General features: G+C 40.5%; 1 protein-coding gene across 4 annotated transcripts in view; it reads right to left on the bottom strand.

Annotated features, from left to right (window-relative positions):
* Window positions 1–22,235, bottom strand: part of NUP58 (nucleoporin 58) — a 90,807-nt gene that overhangs the window by 33,576 nt on the left and 34,996 nt on the right. For all 4 annotated transcript variants that reach the window (XM_089685815.1, XM_089685816.1, XM_089685817.1 and 1 more), the window contains exons 8-11: window positions 22,022–22,196; window positions 19,942–20,021; window positions 16,841–16,959; window positions 11,899–11,981 (exon numbers count right to left, since the gene is read on the bottom strand). In XM_089685815.1, coding sequence (XP_089541941.1) covers window positions 11,899–11,981; window positions 16,841–16,959; window positions 19,942–20,021; window positions 22,022–22,196 — 457 coding nt within the window. The remainder of the gene's footprint in view (window positions 1–11,898; window positions 11,982–16,840; window positions 16,960–19,941; window positions 20,022–22,021; window positions 22,197–22,235) is intronic.

Raw genomic sequence — 22,235 nt, 5'->3', positions numbered from 1 at the left:
ACCTCTGTACGAGGTCCCGGTCATGTGATCACTGATTGGCGAATCAATGATCACATGCAAAGTAGTAAGCAAGATGTCACTTGTGACATCATTGCTTACTACGTGTGAAATCTGTGAATGATCACAGAGGTCACATGGTACAAGGCTATTCACAACAGCCTTGTACCATGTGACAAGCTGTGACCAATCACAGCTCACTCAGTATTTCTCAATGACTGCAAGAATGCAGACAGAGAGAAAGAGAAATGATTGCTTTTACATCCTATATGGGTGTAAAAGCAATCAGTGTAAAAAAAAAAAAAAAAATCTTCATCACCCCCCACAAGCAGTACAGTGTCACCATGGTGACACTGTACTGCTAGGGTGACAGTATGTAAAAATAAAAAATAAAAATAAAAAATAATATAAAAAAATAAAATAAAAATGTAAAAAAAAATGTTTAAAAATTATAATGTTTGGTTATAAACTAATTTGGATTTTTTTTTTTTACTAAAAAAATAACGGAATAAATTTTGGCCAAGATTTAGGATGAAATATTATTTATTTGCAAAATTTTATTTAAAAAAACTTTTTTTCAAAATTTTTGGACTTTTTCATTTACATAGTAAAAAAAATAAAAATCCCAGCGGTGAATAAATACCACCAAAATAAAGCTTTATCTGTCTCAAAAAAATGGTAAAAAATTCATATGGGTACAGTATTGCATGACCGCGCAATTGTCATTCAAAGTGTGATAGCGCTGAAAGCTGAAAATTGCCCTGGACAGGAAGGGGGTAAAAGTGTCCGGACAGGAAGTGGTTAAAGCCAGTTTCTGGTGAATACTTAATTGTAGGAAGGCCAGAATGAGAGTTACAGAGTAATCTCTAGGATTGAAGTGCATGTGTTCACACCAGGCAAAAAAAAGATTTACAGATGTGATAATATATCTTTCTGAGAGAATCTTTTCCTGGTTTTAGCAAGGTAGGAAGCAGTTTTTGTCAGTTGGGAAGTGGTCATCTGCTAGAAGCCCGAGTATATCTGTGTACCAGCTTCTTCTGGGCCAGTCTGATGCAATCAATTACAGTTTTCCTTTCTTGCTCTACTTTATTGAGCAGGCGAGGTAGGATTAGCACTGGAGGAAAGGAGTAAATTAGCCTGAACTGAGAGCAGGGGATTATCAAGACATCGGAGGCTAGAGGATCCCTGCTTCTAGCAACAGACAGAGGTAATTTGTTGTTGAATCTGGGAGGCCAGAATTTTTACATCCGGACTATCCCATTTTTGGCATATCAGGTTGAAAATATCTGGAATTATGGGCCCATTCCCCATGATCCAGGCAATGGTGGCTGAGATAATACACTTTCCAGTTGACCATTCCTAGAATGTAACCACAGGAATCGCCTAAATGGGAAGCATGGTCAAAGCTTTTTTGGCCATACTTCTCATGTGGATCACAGGAGTGCACTTATTTATGCACACCTGTGACCCAGATTCAGCCAACAGCAGGCTAAACCCTGCTGCCGGCTGATTTCACAGAGCTGAAGCAGGCTCTGCAAGGATAATAATGTTGGAATCCATCCAGGTAGCTAACTGGCAGCTGGCTGAGCATCTCAGTTTGCCGCTGTGATCCTGAAACAGCCGCTCCTGCCCCCTCCACAGCCTGGCACTCCAGTAAGTACTGAAGGGGCAAATCAGAGAACCGCTGACTGACAGACCCAGTAATCCAAGCAATGAGAAAGCTGGAGAACAGATTTGTTCAAATTGATCACACAACCAAAGGCCTAGAGCATCTAAATTATCTTGTGGATATTTTCTGTAAGTAGGATGTGTCCTCCGAAAGAAGGTCTTCTAAACAGCTTGTGACTTGGAGGCTTAGTTCGGAGCATGGCAAGCAGAGGGGCTAAGGCCTTTGTGATCACTCAGGGAGCAGAGGCTAGGCCATAGGGCAGTGCAACAAACTGGAAGTGGTGCAGAGAGTGCTGATGAGATGGGTAAATGGGAACATGTGTATAGGCATCTTTGAAATCTGCAGATGCCATGTATTCCCTTTGTCTCAGAGAAGTAATCACTGATACTGCAGATTCCATGCAAAATTTTGGATTTTGAAGAAATTTTGATTTTAGATCCAGAACAGAACGAATACCCCCTTTGGGCTTTGGTACCGTGAACCAGTTTGAGTAAAATCTTTTGAACCTGTCTTGTGGTGGTACTGGCACAATGACTCCCAGGGACAAATGGTAGTTCAACCTAACTGTCCTTGGACGGTTTTTGGTTAACTTGAAAGAAGAAAGCTGTGAGGTGGTAGGGTTTTGAAACCACTGACTGGACCCACAAGTCTGGGATGTCTGTGACCCAGAAAAAGGCAAGCTGTAACAGACAGCACCCCTCCCCCCCCCCCCCCCCCCACACACACTTAAGAGCGAGGGCATCATTGGAAAGAGGAATTTGGGAATAGCTTGAAGGACTTCATGAACCAAGCCTTGTGTGTAAAGAAAAGGCTGATCTTACAGTGCCTTGAAAAAGTATTCACACACCTTGAAATTTTCCACATTTTGTCATGTTTTAACCAAAAACGTAAATGTGTTTCATTGGGATTTTATGTGATAGACCAACACAAAGTGGCACATAATTGTAAAGTAGAAGGAAAATGATAGTTTAACATTTTTGACAAATATCTGAAAAGCGTGGCATGCATTTGTATTCAATGAATTTAATAGAGTTTTTGGTTTGTGGTGCTTTAAAGAGAGCTTTTAGTAGCATCTCACATTTTCGATCTACAAAATCTGACGGAAGGCACATCTTCAGTAGGAACAGTGAAATTGTTTTTTTTTGTTTTTTTTTTTTACGACAAAGATGGCAGTTTCAAGTACAGAAATAGCCACTACTTTGTGAAATCTTTTTTTCCCACTTGATAGACTTTAGTAAACATTTTGAGAGAGTCCAGGCGTCACAGACTTCACATTCTATTTGTGAACAGGGAATGCTTTTCAGGGTTTTGTATGCATGAAGCTCCCTCTTCAATATAGTGATTCCTCCAATACTGCCTCAGTATTCTCATTTCCTTCTGTGTCTGCAACCTCAAAAGACTGGTATACCAGGATCCAACTCCAGTTCCAGAGAAAAAGGAGTAGGATAAGAAGTGTGGCATGTTTGGGGCCTGGATGAAGCTTGCTGTATAAGGGCCATAATCTGTCCAAGGAATTTGTGACAAAGATGCAGAGAATCTTGCTTTAGCCAGTGTTCTATACAGAAGGGATGTTGGAAGTGTGTGACCAGTGTTGTGCTGTAACATCTGGTCATCCACCCGAGACCGAGTTCTGAGTGGTTGAATTTTACCACCCAGTCTGCATTGTGAAGTGAATACATTCCAAGCATAGCCCCATTTTTACAGTAATGGTCAGAGATACAGGGTGACCCTATCCTAATTGCACACAAGACTGGACTGTATATAAAGTCCAGACTTCACCTGTCACGGTGAGCATAGCCCACAAAGGAGTCTTAAGGGATTAGGGTTCATAGCAATGGAACACTGTTTTGGACCTGTACAGCACCCTGTGGCTATCTCAACGTGTTGCACTAAGCACCAAGGCGAGTGCCCACGAAGGATAAAGTGCCTGAAGCAGCATTACAGGCCGTCCAAACAGCGTGGGGTTCAGGTACAGCTCCCAAGGTTTTACAGGGGTTGCGCTGATCCAAATACACTACTTCAATGCAGCCATTAAATAACAATGAGTGTTTGGTTAAATCAGAAGATAAAATAAAAAAATATAATAAACTAATTAAGCCAGGTGTGATTTTCTACATGAAGGAGAAAAAGCTTATTATATTCTGACACTACCACAAAACTGAGGATTCATGGAGTGGAGTATGGTTATAGGATAGCATCCAGGGGGCATGTTCTCTAAGAATTGCCAGTGTATAATCACCTGAAGGTACATATTTGTAACCCATGGTGTTTGAATATTTTGCTAATGTCCTGTACTGTACGATTAAGATACTTTATTTTCTGGGAGTCCAGCTTCAGCATCTGTCAGTGGGGGAATGAGAGCACCACTGACCCTATCCACAGCTTATTAGCCTTCTTAGCTTCAAATATACCTACCACAATATTTAAAACCAAGACATGTTGGAGGTGCTGGTCCAGCTCTCCAAACGCACTCTGGGCTCTTCTGCTCTTATAAACAAGGTAGTTCAAGTCAAATAGAAGAGAGGCTTAAAATCCCATATATATACACACACACCTCCATAATGTCTAGGCAAATTGTATCATTTACCCAACTATGTATAACTGGATGGGAAAGGGATATAGATAAATTAGATGAAGAACAATGGGAGGCTGCTCTGACCCTGCTTACAAAAGCATCACTTTCCCCATCCCAAAAACACTCAGAATTGTATTCTACATTTCAGCCACATATTATTGCTGCTTCTTTTTGAAAGCTCAACTGAAGCAAATTTTATTTTATATGAAAGCAAAATGAAATGTCACCTAAATCAGGAGAATCTGCTAGATCTCTAACTTTTTCTTGGAACAGGCTACATATTAGACATTACAACTTGAAGACTTGAAATAACCAATTCCGGCGTGGCCGGCCGTGGACCATGATGGCCACTTAGAGGAGGAGCTCCAGGAGCCGCCAACTTCTACAGCGGATCATAGTGATGGGGGGGGGGGTTAATGGCCCTATTAGCAGCCTGCACCCTGATAGTGTGGGGCACATCACCGGAGGTATGGGGAAACAGATCAAGGAGGGACCCCACAAACAGAGTTCTTCACTCTGGAGGGTATCCCCTCCTCTCAAAATGGCGCCAGTCCCTGCTCCTCTTCAGACCTGCAGCAACATGTGGCTGGGGACAGACAAAGCTCTCCTCTGCAAACATCCAGCCCTGCAGATCCCCTTACCGCTACTCCTACCAGCAGTCCTCAGAAGACAAAACAACGCTGCTCTCCAGATATACAGAATATGGGTGAGCATTCTAACAATTTATTTTCACACAACACTGTTGTTCGTTGTAATATTCACAACTATTCATCAACTAACACCACTAGAGAATTCATAGAACATCTAGAGGACTATCCTGCTGAGTCTTTACCACTTACTACATCCTTAATGAAAGGTTAGTTACTCTTAAAGGCTCGCTGCATAAATATATGAGTTTTGTGATGCAAATGAATACAGAGGTAGAAAATTTGAGGGAGTGGGCGACCCATGTGGAATCTAAAATGGGTGAATTCGCTACAGCTCATAACAAATTAGTTGATGCCTATAATGACACAGAAGAAGAGTTAAAAGCTTTAAAATTGAAACTGGTGGATTTGGAGGACCGTTCACGTAGAAACAATATCAAGTTTAGGGGGGGGTGAGCGAAACTGTCCCGGTCGCAGACAACAGAAGATACGTACAACAAATTATCTCCACTCTGCAACCGCACACACATAGACTGCCGAAACCTTCCTTCATGGTCATGTCCCTCGGGATATAATTGCAAAAATCCATTTCTACCATGTAATGGAAGAATTAATGATCTTTGCACGGAAGAATAACCCTCTCCCAGCTCCTTACAACAGAATCTCCCTCTTCACTGATCTTTCCCAATACACCATTCGTGCTCACAAAAAAATTTATCTCATTTACGCAATTACTGCGGAATAACAACGTGAAATATCAATGGGGATTTCCCACTAAATTGCTGATTATGAAAGATAATCGTGTAATAACTTAGCTCTGAAGAGGGGGGTTTCCAATTAGCCAAGAAATGGAGAATTCTACCTGCGGAGGAGGAGCTTTCATCTAATAAGGCTTCCCGTAGGAAAGTTACATCTGAATGGGAGCAAGTAGCAGGATGATGTGACATAATTCTGTGTTTACACATTATTTTGGTTTACTTAAAGTGAAGTACATAAGTATTTGATCCCCTGCTGATTTTGAATGTTTGCCCACTCACAAAGAAATGATCAGTCTAAAAATCGAATGGTAGGTGTATTGTAACACTGAGAGACAGAATAGCAAAAAACAATTAAAAAGAAATGCATGTCTAACAAGTTATGCATTGATTTGCATGTTTATGAGGGAAATAAGTATTTGATCCCCTTCACAAAACATGACTTAGTACTTGGTGGCAAATCCCTTGGCAATCACAGAAGTCAGACGTTTCCTGTAGTTGGCCACCAGGTTTTCACACATCTCAGGAGGGATTTTGGCCCACTCCTCTTGGCAGATCCTCTCCAAGTCAAGGTTTGGAGGCTGACATTTGGCACCTCGAACTTTCAGCTCCCTCCACAGATTTTCAAATCGGATTAAGGTCTGGAGACTGGCTAGGCCACTCCGGGACCTTAATGTGCTCCTTTGTTGCCTTAGCCGTGTGTTTTGGGTCATTGTCATGCTGGTACACCCATCCATGACCCATTTTCAATGCCCTGGCTGAGGGAAGAAGGTTCTCACCCAAGATTTGACGGAACATTGCCCTGTCCATCATCCCTTTGATGCGGTGCAGTTGTCCCGTCCCCTTAGCAGAAAAACACCCCCAAAGCAGCATGTTTCTACCACCATGTTTGACAGTTGGGATGGTGTTCTTGGGGTCATAGGCAGCATTCCTCCTCCTCCAAACACGGCGAGTTGAGTTGATGCCAAAGAGCTCGATTTTGGTCAGCAGTCCTCCTTTGCATCATTCAGATATTCAGCGACAAACTTCAGACGGGCCTAGACATGTGTTTTCTAGAGCAGAGAGACCTTGAGGGCACTGCAGGATTTCAATCCTTGTCGGCGTAGTGTGTTACCAATTGTTTTCTTGGTGACTGTGGTCCCAGCTGTATGGACATCATTGACAAGATCCTCATGTGTAGTTCTGGGATGATTCCTCACTGTTCTCATGATCATTGACGCTCCACGAGGTGAGATCTTGCATGGTGCACCAGACCTAGGGAGACTTGACAGTTGTTTTGGGTTTCTTCCATTTGCGAATGATTGCACCAACTGTTGTCACCTTCTCACCAAACTGCTTGGCAGTAGTTTGGTAGCCCAGTCCACCCTTGTGTAGGTCTACAATCTTGTCCCTGACATCCTTGGACTGCTCTTTGGTCTTTGCCATGGTGGAGAGTTTGGAATCTGATTGTTTGATTGCTCCTATGGACGGGTGTCTTTTATAAAGGTAACAAAATTAGATTAGCAGCACTCCCTTTAAGAGACTGCTTGTCAGCTTGTTACCTGTATGAAAGACACCTGGTAGCCAGAAATCCTGCTGAATGATAGGGGATCAAATACTTATTTCCCTCATGAACATGCAAATCAGTGCATAATTTGCTAGACATGCATTTTCTTTTGAATTTTTTGTTGCTATTCTGTCTCTCAGTGTTACAATACACCTACCATTTGATTTTTGGACTGATCATTTCTTTGTGAGTGGGCAAACATTCAAAATCAGCAGGGGATCAAATACTTATTTCCTTCACTGTAGTATCTTGCAATCCAATTGGATTGTACATTCTATTATCAGTGACTCTCGGTATATACCCCCCAACCAGTTGAAGTGATTTGGTTCACATAAGCTTGTTTGTTAACTGTTCAATTTGTTTTTTTCCCAGTTCTATTCTTTCTATAGTTTTTTTTTTCTAGTTTTTTTTTTTTTTTTAACAGAGCATCAATACTTGCCTCATCTCCGGAACTTGTTACGATGTTTCCCGTTCTTTCAGGTTAATGGAGGCTCATCTATTTCCAACAGGTATATCTGGATGCTGTAATGAATCTATATTGTTTGTGAACACTAATAAGCAATTCCTGTTAAGTCAATTGAGGGCGACAAACCATCATATATGTTGTTAACTCCAATATGGTCTTGAAGATTGTTTATGAATGCCCATGGTCTCCATAGCCCTTTTAAACACTAGAGGTTGTGGAAAGAAGCACAACGGCTTCATGGGGATGTGATTTGTGTACATTTTTCCAATCTCAAAGCACCATGTTGCTCGCATAGATTGTTTCCGCATATTTTTACAGCTAATGGCCCTGAAAAGAAATGCGGAGTTCTTATTGCAATCAGACATTCCGTTGCATTTTCATTGCATTCACAGGTGGTGGATTGTAAGGGCAGATTCCTAATTATGGTTTGTGAACTAAACAATATTCCCTATACCACTGTGAACTTATATGCTCCTAATATCAACCAAATCTCCTTTTTTGAACTCGCTAAGGAAAAAATTTGCAAAGGTCCAGAGGGGTTTTTTGCAATTGTGTGGTGACTTTAATGCCATTATTAACAAATCTTTGGATAACTCCAATTCTTCCTGAAGCCTGAGACATTCTTTAGCTCATGTCTTAAAAGAAGCCAATTTATACGGTCCTTAGAGATGTCTCCACGCGCCTGAAAAAGACTTTACATATTACTCAGCTCCTCAAGTCCTATTCAAGGGTTGACTTTTTTTTAATGGATATTCAATTATTACAGAATGTCTCTAAAGGAGAAATACACCCAATCACATGGTCAAACCACGCGCCTATATCCTTAACTATAGAAGAGACTTTAAAATTTTCTCTGGTGTTTTTATGGCGCAATGATACCTCTATGTTTTTTAATCCTGCCTTTCACTCTACCCTTTCTAAATCCTTACAGGAATTCTTTGACATTAATGCCTCTCCCGATACCAATGTATTTAGCATTTGGTGTGCTCATAAAGCCTATTGCAGGGGACTACTGCTAAAAATTGGCCTCACAGGAAAAAAGGCACAGGAACTGGGTTTTTTCTGAAATTGTAGATAAAATTGCTAGGTTGGAATCTCAGCACAAACAATCCCTATCACCTAGTACCTTACAAGAATAACAAACTAATAGACTACAACATGGGAAAAATCTTAAACGGGCTAAAGCTACCTATTATACTCAAGGAAACAAGGCAGGTAAATTGCTTGCGAATTACCTTAATGCTAGACAATCTAAATTATCTTCCATGCTGGATCCTATATCAAATAAAGTAAGTTTTCACCCTAATAAAATAGCGGAAGCTTTTCGCTCCTACTATTCCCAACTATACAAATCTTAAAGATGACCCAAATACCCCCCAGCCTACCCCTGACCTGATTAAAAGCCTTTTTGATAATTTTCAATTGCCTGAACTCGACCACCAAAAGTTGGAGGAGCTAAATCAACATATCTCGGAGAGTGAGATAATAGCACCTGTCAAAGCGTTACTGAAAGGGAAAATCGCCGGGTGTGGACGGTTTCTCCACAGATTATTATAAGGAATTTCAAGATACGTTACTGCCTCATCTTAAAAGGACATATGATGAAGCTGTGACCACAGCATCATTTCCTTCTGAGATGTTGAAGGCAATCATCGTCACTTTACCTAAGCCCAGTAAGAATCCGGACCGCCCTCAAAACTTCAGGCCAATATCTCTATTAAACAGGGACCTTAAAATATACGCTAAAATCATTACATTTCTCTTATTAAAAATAACCCCTTTCCTCATTCAAGCTGACCAAGTAGGCTTTGTTAAAGGGTAGACAAGCAGCAGATGGCATTCATAGAGAGCTCAATTTGATGAGGCTTACTGAAATTCGTAGGTCGCGGGCTGTTTTCGTAGCATTAGACACTGAATAAGCTTTCGATAGAGTCCACTGGAATTATCTAGATGCTACTCTAAATAATTTTGGTATCTGTGGGTATATTACTGTAAGTTGCTATTACGGCCTTATATACAGTTCCCACTGCACAAGTGTTTACATCTAACGCTTTATCGGTCTCTTTTAATATCACCAATGGAACAAGACAGGGTTGCCCCTTGTCTCCTATTATTTTTTCGTTGGTGATGGAACCTTTGGTGACTGTAATTAGAATTAACCCACTAATCTCCGGAATCCAAATGGCCCATAAATCTCATAAAATAGGGTTATTTGCAGATGACGTCATACTCACTGTAATAGATCCCCTTAATTCATTAATGGAAATTGCAGGTGATTAGTGCAGTTTCCTATTATAAACTCAACAAACTCCTGCGCCCTACCAGTGGCTTTGGCGAAGGGCCCATTGAAATGTCTCAAAGACACATTCCATTATAGCTGGACTCATAAGAAATTAGATTACTTGGGTATATGTATATCTGCCCCTTCCTCTAATACATTTAAAGAGAACTATGAAAAATTATACCAGTCAAATCTAGTGGAATTGACACGACTTGAAAAGTTTGAACTTTGCTGGAGAGGTAGAATAGCGGCTTTTAAAATGTTGATATTTCCCAACATACTATATTATTTTAGAATGATTCCGCTTGTTATACCCCATACCTACTTCCGGAAGATGGAAGCGCCATTGAAAAGATATATATGGAGAGGGAAAAAAATTGCGGATCCCATTCCTGTCTCTCACTAAGCATAAATCTAAGGGAGGTCTGGGGCTACCAGTTATTTCCACTTATTACTATGCGGCACTTTTAGATCAACTTCAAGCGTGGTTAACCCCTTCAGATAAATTATGGGTACAAATAGAACAGAATGTAGTCCCCAATAAAAAACTTCAAGCTTTATTGACGGCTAGAACCATTACACCTAAACTCTTAAATACTCTTAATAAACGCTTGAAGCATGGACAGTAGGCCTAAAAAAAAAACATGCCACTCCTCTCTGAAGCTTAGAATGGATATATCTTTAATAGCGCATGAACACTTTATCCACACTCTTAATACAAGACCTCTGAGAGAACTGAGATATCGTACATTCACTGAGATCAGCTGTACAAAGTTGGGAAGTTGTATGTACCCCTTTAAACAAATTAGCGACTATCATATATCGAACCCGAGGAAGTGGGTAGAAGTGGATTCGAAAATTTGGCATACTTTATCTAATCCCATTAGATTAAAAGTATATCATGGTTCTATAAGTATCTACAATACGAAAATGATCATTCTACCCTGACCTGTATAGGTAGGTGGGAAAGGGATCTGCAAAGATCGTTTACCCGAGATGAATGGTATCCTGCATTTGGGTATCACCAAATGTACTAATCATTGGGACAGTTCTTTAAAAACCTTGTACCGTAGCTACATTATCCCATATAAATTATCTAAGATGCACTCTGACGCATCACCCTCATGTTGGAGGAATTGTGGCAGTGTGGGCAAATACAAATTATGTGGGAGTGTACCCATCTACAAAAATTTTTGCAAAATGTTGTCGCACTAATTTCTCGAGTGTCTGGAATGACTACAAGTCCAGCCCCTCATTTAGCACTATTAAATCTCTCTTTAAACCTTTTCCCTGTGCAATACAGAACGATAATTGGCCACATTCTAATTGCAGCCAGACTTATAATTGCTAATGCTTGGAAATCATCCAAAACCTTCACTATATTGGACGTTATTCATAGAGTACACTACCACTATATTTATGAGCGGGCTGTTGCCGTTTCTTCCCAGGACACTGGGCTATTTGATTCTAGGTGGTCTTGTTGGAAAGATATGTTTATGTTACATAATGTGAATCTATAGGATTGGAGTACAATATGCACATAATCACGAGTGATGGTGCATTGATTAGAACGAATATATTTTGGAATTTGAACTCTTAACTTTATTCTTTTTCTATTGTTCCTTTTTCTGTATTACCTGTGAGCGATACTATATTTTGGGTCTATGCTTACAGGACATCTGTGATGGCACTGTGTATACTATGTTGGTACTATATGATCAAAGCATTATTCTTACTGTTTGATGATATATATGCATTTTCAGACTTGTTACATGGTTTGATATGTTATGGCTCATCAAAGTTGGCGGATTAGGACAAATATGCGCGTGTTCTATCAGTGTTACGAGCGTACTATCATTGTTACACTTGGTTTTGATTCTGTACCTTTTTTCTATTGTTATATACTTTGTTAATTTCAACAAAAAAGATTTGAAAAAAAATAGCCGATTCCAAACAACTTACCTTAACACTTTCATGTATGGACTGCAGCTGGGCTGCTAAGGCCACAAATGTCTGGTAGAGCTTCTGCATTGCCATGGATAGGTCTGCAAAACACAGTATATTTGGTATCACCAGAAGTAGAAAAAAACATATATATTTGGTAGGAAAGAAGTAAACAAAGCAAGTAAAATTCTGCAGCAGTCAGCTCAGTCTAGTAGCTACCCATCTGCAACAGCGTGAAAAAGCTTACAAATATGTTGTAGTTGACTTACAAGGCAAGCAATGGCTTTGGGTCAAATTGAATTATTTTTTAAAATTAGTTTAGAATTATTTTAAGGCATATTGGCCACACGACCCCAAAACAATAGCCAATTCTGGTTGTAATGGAATTAAGAATTGAAGAAAATATTAATAAAATAGTTTTTCCCCACAGGGTTGGCCTGGGAATCTATCACTGTATTTCAACTTCTATGTGATATACACGGCTCAAAAAAATTAAAGGAACACTTTTTAATCAGAGTTTAGCATCAAGTCAATTAAACTCCTGGGATATTGATCTGGTCAGTTAAGTAGCAGAGGGAGTTGTTAATCAGTTTCAGCTGCTTTGGTGTTAATGAAATTAACAACAGGTGCACTAGATGGGCAACAATGAGGCGACCCCCAAAACAGGAACGGTTTTACAGGTGGAGGCCACTGACATTTTTGTTTTCCTACTCATCTTTTCTGAGTGTTTTTCAGGTGCACTAAATGGGCAACAATGAAACGAAACAGGAATGGTTTTACAGGTGGAGACCATTGACATTTTTTCCCTACTCATCTTTTCTGGCTGTTTTTTACTAGTTTTGCATTTGGCTAAAATCATTGTCACGACTGGTAGCATGAGGCGATACCTGGACCCTACAGATGTTGCACAGGCAGTCCAACTGCTCTAGGATGGCACAGCAATACATGCCATTGCCAGAAGGTTTGCCATGTCTCCCAGCACAGTATCAAGAGCATGGAGGAGATTCCAGGAGACAGGCAGTCACTCTAGGAGAGCTGGACAGGGCCATAGAAGGTCCTTAACCCATCAGCAGGACCGGTACCTGCTCCTTTGTGCAAGGAGGAACAGGATGAGCACGGTCAGAGCCCTACAAAATGACTTCTACCAGGCCACTGGTGTGAATGTCTCGTACCAAACAATCAGAAAGATTTTGTGAGGGTGGCCTGAGGGCCCAACGTCCTCTAGTGGGCTCTGTGCTCAGAGCCCGGCAGCATAGAGCTCAACTGACACCCTGTGCTTTACAGGTTCACCCTGACCACGTGACAGACGTGCATAGGTCTGGAGAAGCCGTGAAGAACGTTATGCTGCCTATAACATCATTCAGCATGACCGGTTTGGTGGTGGGTCAGTGATGGTCTGGGAGGGACGCACAGACCTCTACAGGCTAGACAATCGCACCCTGACTGCCATTAGGTATCGGGATGAAATCCTGAGACCCATTGTCAGACCCTACGCCGCTCGGTGGTTCTCAGGCATAGAGATAAGTGAAGGAAAGATGGCCTCCACTTATCTGTATGCCCTGGGAGGACCGGAACAACATCAATTCCAGTTCCAGCACCCTGTAAACAAGGCCATTTAAAAAAAAATTTATTTTTTTTTTTAAAGCACTAGATCAATGCTTTTTTTCATCTAATGCTTTGCATTGTAAAGGAGAGATGTGGGGTCTTATTGACCCCATATCTCTCCATAAAGAGGACCTGTCACTACTTACTTCTATCAAAAGGGATGCATGCATTCCTTGTGATAGGAATAAAAGTGATTTAAAAAAAAAAAAGAAAAAAAATTAAAGGGACAGTGTAAAAAAAATAAATTAAAAAAAAAAACTTTAAAGTTCCCCCGTCCCCCCGAGCTCAGTGTAGTGGTGAACACATACGCTCTCGCATATGTAAACTGTGTTCAAAGGACACATGTGAGGTATTGCCATGAATGTCAGAGCAAGAGCAATAATTCCAGCACTAGACCTCTAAAAATTTCTACAGGTTACCCAGTGTAGTTAAAAAGTGTCACCCTTGGAGATTTTTTTTTAAGCACTGTAGTTTGATGCCATTCTACGAGCATGCACAATTTAAAAGCATGACATGTTGGGTATCCATTTACTCAGTGTAACATCAACTTTCATATTTTACTAAAAAATTGGGGTATATATTGTTTTTTTTTTAATCAAGTGTATTTGTTTCCAAAAAAATTGTGTTTGAAAATTATATTAATATTTAAAAACTGTCCATTTTGGTTTTCGACCAAGTGCAACTTGAATTTTCGGTTTTGGCACCAGAATTTTCATTTCGGTGCACCACTAGTTGTCAGGCATGTATACAAGCATGTGGGGGCCATACAAACTACTGAGTACCATTGTGAGTTGCTGCAATGAAATTTCAGCAACATGGGCTAGCCTGCTGCATCATTTTTTCACTTTGATTTTCAGGATGTCTTTGAATTCAGTCCTCTGTAGGTTGATCATTTTTATTTATATCAAACAATGGGGCATCCTTACATTCCTAATACATTACCCAGTCCATATCAGTATAGATATCCAGCATGATATTTTTGCCCATTGAGATCTGATGTATTTTCAAAGTGTTCCTTTATTTTTTTTTGTGTAATATAATAATAAAAAAAAGTTGTTTAAAATAACCTACACAAGCAAAAACAGGCTGAAAAAAAGAACTAACCCAATGCACATAAACGACTATATCGCCTTTACCCTAAGGCACACTATTGCTGTCCCATATGGGTACAGCAGCATAGTATGTTAAACCTACCTTCCAAAGTATATAAGCCAAAACCATATTTTAAAACTTCTTAAAAGGTCTTCTACAGCCCGTGATGGCTCCATCCTGAGTTAGCGTAAGTTCACACTGTAGCGGTTGGTAGTGGGAATCGCATCTGTTCCTGTATCCACAACAAAAATGCACAGCTCTATACAAACACGTGGGGGTGCCATTAATTCTTAATGGCACCCCCACGCATCTCAACTTATAGTGCATTTGCGGGTGCACGTATGGTACAAAAACATAATGTGATTTCCCTGCAGCTGCTGTTTGAAAATGGTGCGGGCATCTTTTTTTTTTGCAGGAAACACAGGCACAGCAGCCCATTGACATGAATGGGCTGCTATGACCATGCAAACCTGCTCAAGTGTGAACCTAGCCTTATTGTAAGGATGACGCAACCATTGGGACCAGCATCCCCTAGTGCCACAGGAGTGAACACAGTCCTGTTCTTTCAAGCCGCACATGCGCATTGTGTACTTTCTGCTGTTGCAGATGCTGAGCTCATCATATGTGACAGGAAAGAATAAACACCGAGTAATCACAGAGTATAGATTTTAAGAACACTTCTAATATGGTTTTGGCATCCATTCTTTGAACTTAAAAGAAAAAGGAGCCATTGCTGAGAGTTACGTTTAGCACACTATGCTGCTATACCCATATGGGTCAGCATAGTGTTTTTTTTCTTTTTTTTTTTGTAAAGGAGAACGAAGCCATTAAAGAACACAAAATGAAAACGGTTATCTTGTCTAAGGGTAACCAGTTGGTAAAATAAGTATTGAACACGTCACCATTTCTCAGTAAATATTTTTCTAAAGGTGCTATTGACATGATGTTTTCACCACATGTCGGTAACAACCCATGCAATCCATACAAAGAAAGCAAAACAAATAAGTTCAAAAAATAAAGCGGAGCTCCACCCAAAAGGGGAAGTTTTGCTTTAAAGACCCATTAAGGATTGACACCTTTGGGGAGTGGGTACCCAAAATTGACAGGTATCCACTCCCACTTACGCTGCAATTGCTTAGGCACTCGGAGCGGAAGCTGTCCTCCTATCCTCCCTCCCCGTAGTCTTCTAGGACACGTGTAAAGTCCCACAAGACTACAGGACCATTCAGAAAGTGCATCGCTATTCGTGCATGCGAAGTGGGCACCCGGCTGTGAAGCTGCAGGCTGTCACAGCCGGGTGCCCACACTGAATATGCCAGTGCCTGGAACACCAGACGGCTGGTGAAACAGGCTGCGGGGAGGACACCGCGGATAGTGGGACAATTAAATAGCAGTTTTTTTAAAAGTCAGCAGCTACAGTTTTGTAGCTGCTGACTTATTTTTTCACAGTGCAACTGGAACTCCGCTTTAAGTTATGTGTAATAAAATGGAATGACACAGGGAAAAAGTATCGAACACAAAGAAAGGGAGGAGCAAAAAGGCATGGAAAGCCAGGATACTAGCTGAAATTATCAGTAATTAGAAATCAATTCTGCCCCTTGTCAGTGCAAATTATTAGCAGCTGTTTCAGTCTCAACTGATGGCCTATAAAAAAGGAGTCTCAATAGCAAGGTATCACACAAGAAACATCTCATGATGGGTAAAAGCAAAAACCTTATTGTTGCAAAACAAACTGATGGCATTTGTTACAGAATGATTTCTAAACTTCTGAATTTTCCAATGAGAACTGTTGGGACCAAAAGTGGAAAGAACATAATTTCACCATAAACAAGCCACGACCAGGTGCTCCTCGCAAGATTTCTGACAGAGTGAAAAGAATTATCAGAAGAAGAGTAGTCCAAAAACCAATGACCACTTGTGGAGAGCTTCAGAAAGCATTAAGAAATTAGCAAGTACAATTGTTTCTAAGAAAACAATAAGTAATGCACTAAACCGCCGTGGCAAGTATGCACGTGCACCACACAAGACTCCATTACTGAAGAAAAAGCATGTTGAAGCTTGTTCAAAGTTTGCTGCAAAACATTTAGACAAGCTGTTGCACTACTTTTTATCTTACAGTCATGCATAAGAAAGTATAGAGGTATAGAGGCAAAGAGACAGGAGATATGTCATGCCACATTGAAAATAGAAAAGCCATGACTTGTGTCAAATAAGCACAAGTTACAACCAGTAAGAAAGACCCCTCCAGCTTCCCACCTCATACCTTGTGGCGTTAAGTGTGAGCTGTTTGCTTGTGTTGCCAGGTGGTTTTCCAGCTCCTCAATCTGCTGCCTGTATTGCTGTAACTGGACTTCAAACTGCTCCACTAAAACCCGGAAGTAGCTTTAAAAAAAAAAAACAAAAAAAACAAAAAAAAAACACACATTATATTACAAGGTAAAGGTGTGTGCTAAACAAATCCCTGACACAATGAAAGAGAAAAGGAGGAGGAGGAAGAAGAGGAGGAAGAGGAAGAAGAGGAAGAGGAGAAGGAGTTTGCAATTCCACAGACACACAAAAACACTATTCAGTTTTGTGCTTTTGTGAAAATTCTCACAGTAAAATTCATTGTAAACATCTTTTCTGGGAGTCTAGTGAGAGACACAGGAAATCTTAGACTTGGGTTATACTGCCACCTACATAGGAAATTTACACTGACACCAATAAAGTCATTGGCCAGCACAGGATAGCCCCACCCACAACCATACACCTCAGTTTTGAAGCAAAGTAGTACGAAGAGCATGAAAAAAAAAAAAAAAAAAGTTTGTGTCCCTCAAACTCCAAGAAAGAATTCTAAAGCAAGTAAAAAATCCTATTTTCTTTCACGTCCATTGAGGGACACGAGAATTCTTAAGACTGTAGGGATGTCCAAAAGCACACTGAGGAGTGAGCAACATAGTAATAAAGGCCAACAGGCTCAAGAAATGGTAACAAAAAACTGCAAACTGTGTACAGTCTACGGTCTACAAATTCAGCAGCGATTGAAGTAGGATAGTAAAGTGGTCCATGAGAACAAAAGCCTTAGATTGTGACCCATCTACGGCCATTCCTGTTCACGAGAAGGTGATCTAAATCAGCTTCTTATGTGTGTTCTTGATGTGAAATATCCTTTTGATCAACACTTGCTTGACCGGTTAAAAATTGAAAAATAACAGACTTACTTAGTTGGATCATCAGGTGCAAACAAAGGGAAAAAAAAAAACAACTAATGCTGCCGCCATATCTAAGAATTGGTAAACTGCAGTATAATAAAATGGTGTTTTTGGGATTAACACGCCTTTAAAAATAATCTGTCATATTCCAGAAGAAAATCTCCATTCAAAAACACATTACATGTTTTTACAGTAGACCTAATTATTTTCTTAAAAATAAGCTATTAATTTTGTCCAAGTTTCGGATAAAGGAAGGGCTGCTGAAATGTGCTGGTATGTTAGCATAATTTATCTCTAAATATTCTGCTAAAACCCTTTCCCTGCCGTCTATGTGTTTTGTGCACACATTTAATAATTTTAGGCTTGTAGATTAGTTAAAACCACCAAACCGTATATATTTTCTGAAAGCAGACCCTGGAGAACAAAATACTGGTAGTTCCATATTTTATATCACACAATTATGAGCGCAATGGTTTATCAAGCCATTTAGTTGCACTTAGGATAAAACATGCGTAGGCGCTTTAAAAACAATGTGTTCCAGAAAGCCACTGCGCTCCACAGCTTAACTGAGACAAACCGGAAGTGACGTGATCAGGCCCCGCTGATGGGCTCATGTTAGGGGGAAGTGTATTGTAGCACATCAATCAATTACACATTTTAATAATTTTTCTCTACTTTTGATTTTATTTTTACTTTGATGTGTTGTTTTAATTTTTCAAGTTGGTTATATAGAGTATTTAAATTTTGAAGTGGGGGGAATGCACCATAGCACATCAATCACTGATGCACAGTATTGCTTACTTCAGTTGATCTCAGTTGGAGGCAGGATTGTCCATGCAGCACTTTTCTTGTATCACATTGAGTAGGTGGGAGGCGTATTGTGGCACACCACCACAGAAAGCTCAGCTGGTTTCCACATCACAAATAAGAGCAGGATTGGCAGCGCAACATTGTACTATTTTCCTATATCACACTAATTTGTGTTAGGTGATAGCAGCAGCCTATATATCCACATACACCATTCACTGCACAGGAATTTTCTTTATTCATCCTTAAAATAGCATGCGCCAGTGAGATGATAAACTTTAGTACCTAAACTTTTCTTTAGGCAAGACGTTATAAGCTTTCACAGGTCATCAGTTTATTGTTAACCATGAACAACGGTCTCCTGCCAGCATGCGCAGCAAAATGTAAAAAGTGTAGCACGCGTGACATCTTTGTATGTCAGTGTTCCTGATGGGGCAGAGGTGTGTGTGTTTGTGAGAACTTGGATGCACCTTTACCTATACAGCCTTGAGATCACTTGCATCTGAAAATTAACCCCCTGAGGCTCCCGACATATGACATACATCAGTGGTAGAAAGAGGGATGAGCAACAGATTCACCTGATAGCAGGCCCCACTAGTATTTTATTCTTGCCTTTTTCACTTTCCCCAAACCACTAATATTGCAACAAAAATTCCTGTGAAAATCTTGGTTTATCCCAAAGTTAACCCTTGTTCAGAGCGACATGCATCATGCATTTACCCTTACCCCGCATTTTCAATTTTTGTTTTGGGGAGCAAAGAGAAAGTAAAGAATTGAATTTTTATGGTTCAAGTTAACCTTTTACTTTTTCAGACTCCAAATATTACAGGGTTGCTTAAAGAGCACCAAAGGTTAGTATAGACATCGCAGGATGAGAAATGGCTACACACCAGCCCTAATCTGCCTACATATGCCTGACTTTAGAGTAAAGAGGTCAGCATAAAATGTGTATTTAGTCACACATATTTTATAATTAATTTATGATGTCAATTTATAGGCAACTCATGCTTAGAAATACTCTTCAGCAAAATCCAGCAGTAATCTTAATTTCTCCATGAAGCAGATATAACTATTTAATGTCTCTATCTTCTGATCCTAATATTTTTTTTAATTCTGCCCTGTGGTGAGGTGTCCTGTGTCTCCCACCTTTCTGTATGGATCTTTAGGGTTGCCCTAACAGCCAACAAATTCTTCCTTTTACTGACTTGTTTCATTAGATAACACCACCTGGCACAACCAGCAGTAGTCCACTAGAACAGAATGATTCCTCCCCACATGACAGCTAAATAGCCAGAAAGTCCAGCAGAGGTTGGAAAGGGACAGGGGCTCAGAAATTTCTGATTTTCTTCTGCTTACTAAAACTTACTCTAATGGTGCTGTATTTTCATGCTGCAGACCTGGCGGTGTCTTCTGTGTTCTTAAAGCTATTTCAGCATTTTTAAGTTCCTGAAAGATTAACAGAGCGCAAGAATTTAATGCATAACAAGATTAGACAAAATATTTTTCTTACAAAAGTACATTTGGCTTTATCTATTCAAATAGATAAAGTAAACATCACACTTTCTATCACATTCAGGTTTCCAAGGTGCAATTCATTCTAAGCCCCAAACTTTTACTAGTGCTTTTTTTTTTTTTTTTACTGGTGGAGTGCAGACACTCTAACTTGTCTGAGATTTCTCAATCTAGCATTCAATTAATTGCAGAAATATTTATAGCTTCAGAACATTTCATACTACCATACAAGTAAGACTACCTTGGTGGATCAGCTAAGGAAGGAACATACCGGTAGGTACTCGTCCAGAATATAAAATAAAAAATAAAACAAAAAACACACATACTGTACATATACACACACACACACACACACACACACACACACACAGTATACCAAGCAGAAGCAAGCTGCATAACTGTAGATAATTTTCTAAGTCTGCACCCAAGGAATTTCCTCTTTCTGAGGAACGGCATCTTGATTCACATTACCATTCGAGGAAGAGGGAATTAACTTATACGGTTTCCAGTTTAGAAAATCAATCAAGAAGTCAACTGTGTGTATGCAGTCTAACCTGTCATTATAATGATAGTGTACAAGACCTCATGTGAAATCAGTATGCATGTGTGAAAGGATAGTAAGACAGGGTATGAAGAACCTGGAAACACAAGAGATGAAAAGATAAGATATTTATATGTTATAGGATAAGAAATTTGTTTTAATAATATTTGTTCAATGTCAGCGTATAAAAAAAGTACTGAAGCCTCTGAATCAACATAAGGCGGGAGTGGTCAGCAGCAAAAATCTAGATATATAATTCAGTACAGTTCATTGTAAGACCATTGCTAAAACTCCCAGACTGTAGCTTAACCACTTGCCTACCAGGCACTTATACCCCCTTATTTACCAGGCCAATTTTCAGCTTTCAGCGCTGCCGCACTTTGATTGACAATTGCGCAGTCATGCAACATTGTACCCATATGAAATTTTGATCATTTTTTTTCTCACAAATAGAGCTTTTTTTTGGTGGTATTTAATCGCCACTGGGCGCTTTACTTTTTGCGCTATAAATAAAAAAAAGTCCAAAAAATTTGAAAAAAAAAAAAAAGTTTCTTTGTTTCTATTATAAAATTTTTCAAACAGGTATTTTTTCTCCTTCACTGATGTGCGTTGATGAGGCAGCACTGATAGGCGGCACTGATAGGCAGCACTAAAGGGCACTGATAGGCAGTACTAATGAGGTGGCACGGATAGGCGGCACTAATATGCAGCACTGATAGGCGGCACTGATAGGTGACACTGATGATGGGTACTGATAGACGGCACTGACTGGCATCACTGCTGGGCACTGACTGGCGGCACTGACTGGCACAACCCCTGGGCACTGACTGGTGGCACTGACTGGCAGCACTGCTGGGCTGCACTGGTGGGTGGCACTGGTGGGTGGCACTGGTGGGTGGGCACAGGTGGGCGGCACTTCTGGGCACAGGTGGGTGATCTGCTGGCACAGGTGGGCGGAGCTAGTGGGCGCACTGCTGGGCACCGATCATCAGGGCACTGATCATCAGTGCCCTGATGATCGGTGCCGATCCCCACACGATCTGACAGCGTGAGGAAAGTGCAGCCGAGAACCGGCACTTGCATTTCCCTCTGATCAGCGTGTCATTGGACACCGCTGATCACGTGGTAAAAGGCCGCTGTGATTGGCCTTTTACCACATCACGTGATCAGCTGTGTCCGTAGGACACATCGATCACAGAGATCGCCCGGTGCGCGCCCCCTGGGGCGCGCAGGAGAGCGCGTTCTGGGAGGACGTCATATGACGTCCACTCAGAACTGGCCGGCCGCAGTGAAGCCGTCATTCGGCTATCTGCGGTCGGCAGGTAGTTAGAAGAAGAGCTTGAAACTGGCTAAACTCTTGGGAAACACCCTGCAATGATATAGTACAACATACCTGAGCAGTTTCAATTTTCAGTTTGTCAATAGCCAGAGTGTTTCTCTGAAGGCCACTGGAGGCAACTGATAAAAGTTGCTTCAAGGCTTTGATATCTTCCTCAACTTTCATCATAGCTTTAGAAGACATTCTGCTGATCTCTTCTTGCACCTGTTTCTGTTCCTTCACAAACTTTCTGCATAGGAAGACAAATCGTAAACTTAACAAAGTGCTC

This window comes from Staurois parvus, unplaced genomic scaffold (assembly GCF_062004578.1).
Source record: "Staurois parvus isolate SC_StPar_1 unplaced genomic scaffold, SC_StPar_1.0 ptg000387l, whole genome shotgun sequence".
In the NCBI taxonomy this organism is placed as follows: domain Eukaryota; kingdom Metazoa; phylum Chordata; class Amphibia; order Anura; family Ranidae; genus Staurois; species Staurois parvus.
This window is presented reverse-complemented; position numbering and strand designations above follow the sequence as displayed.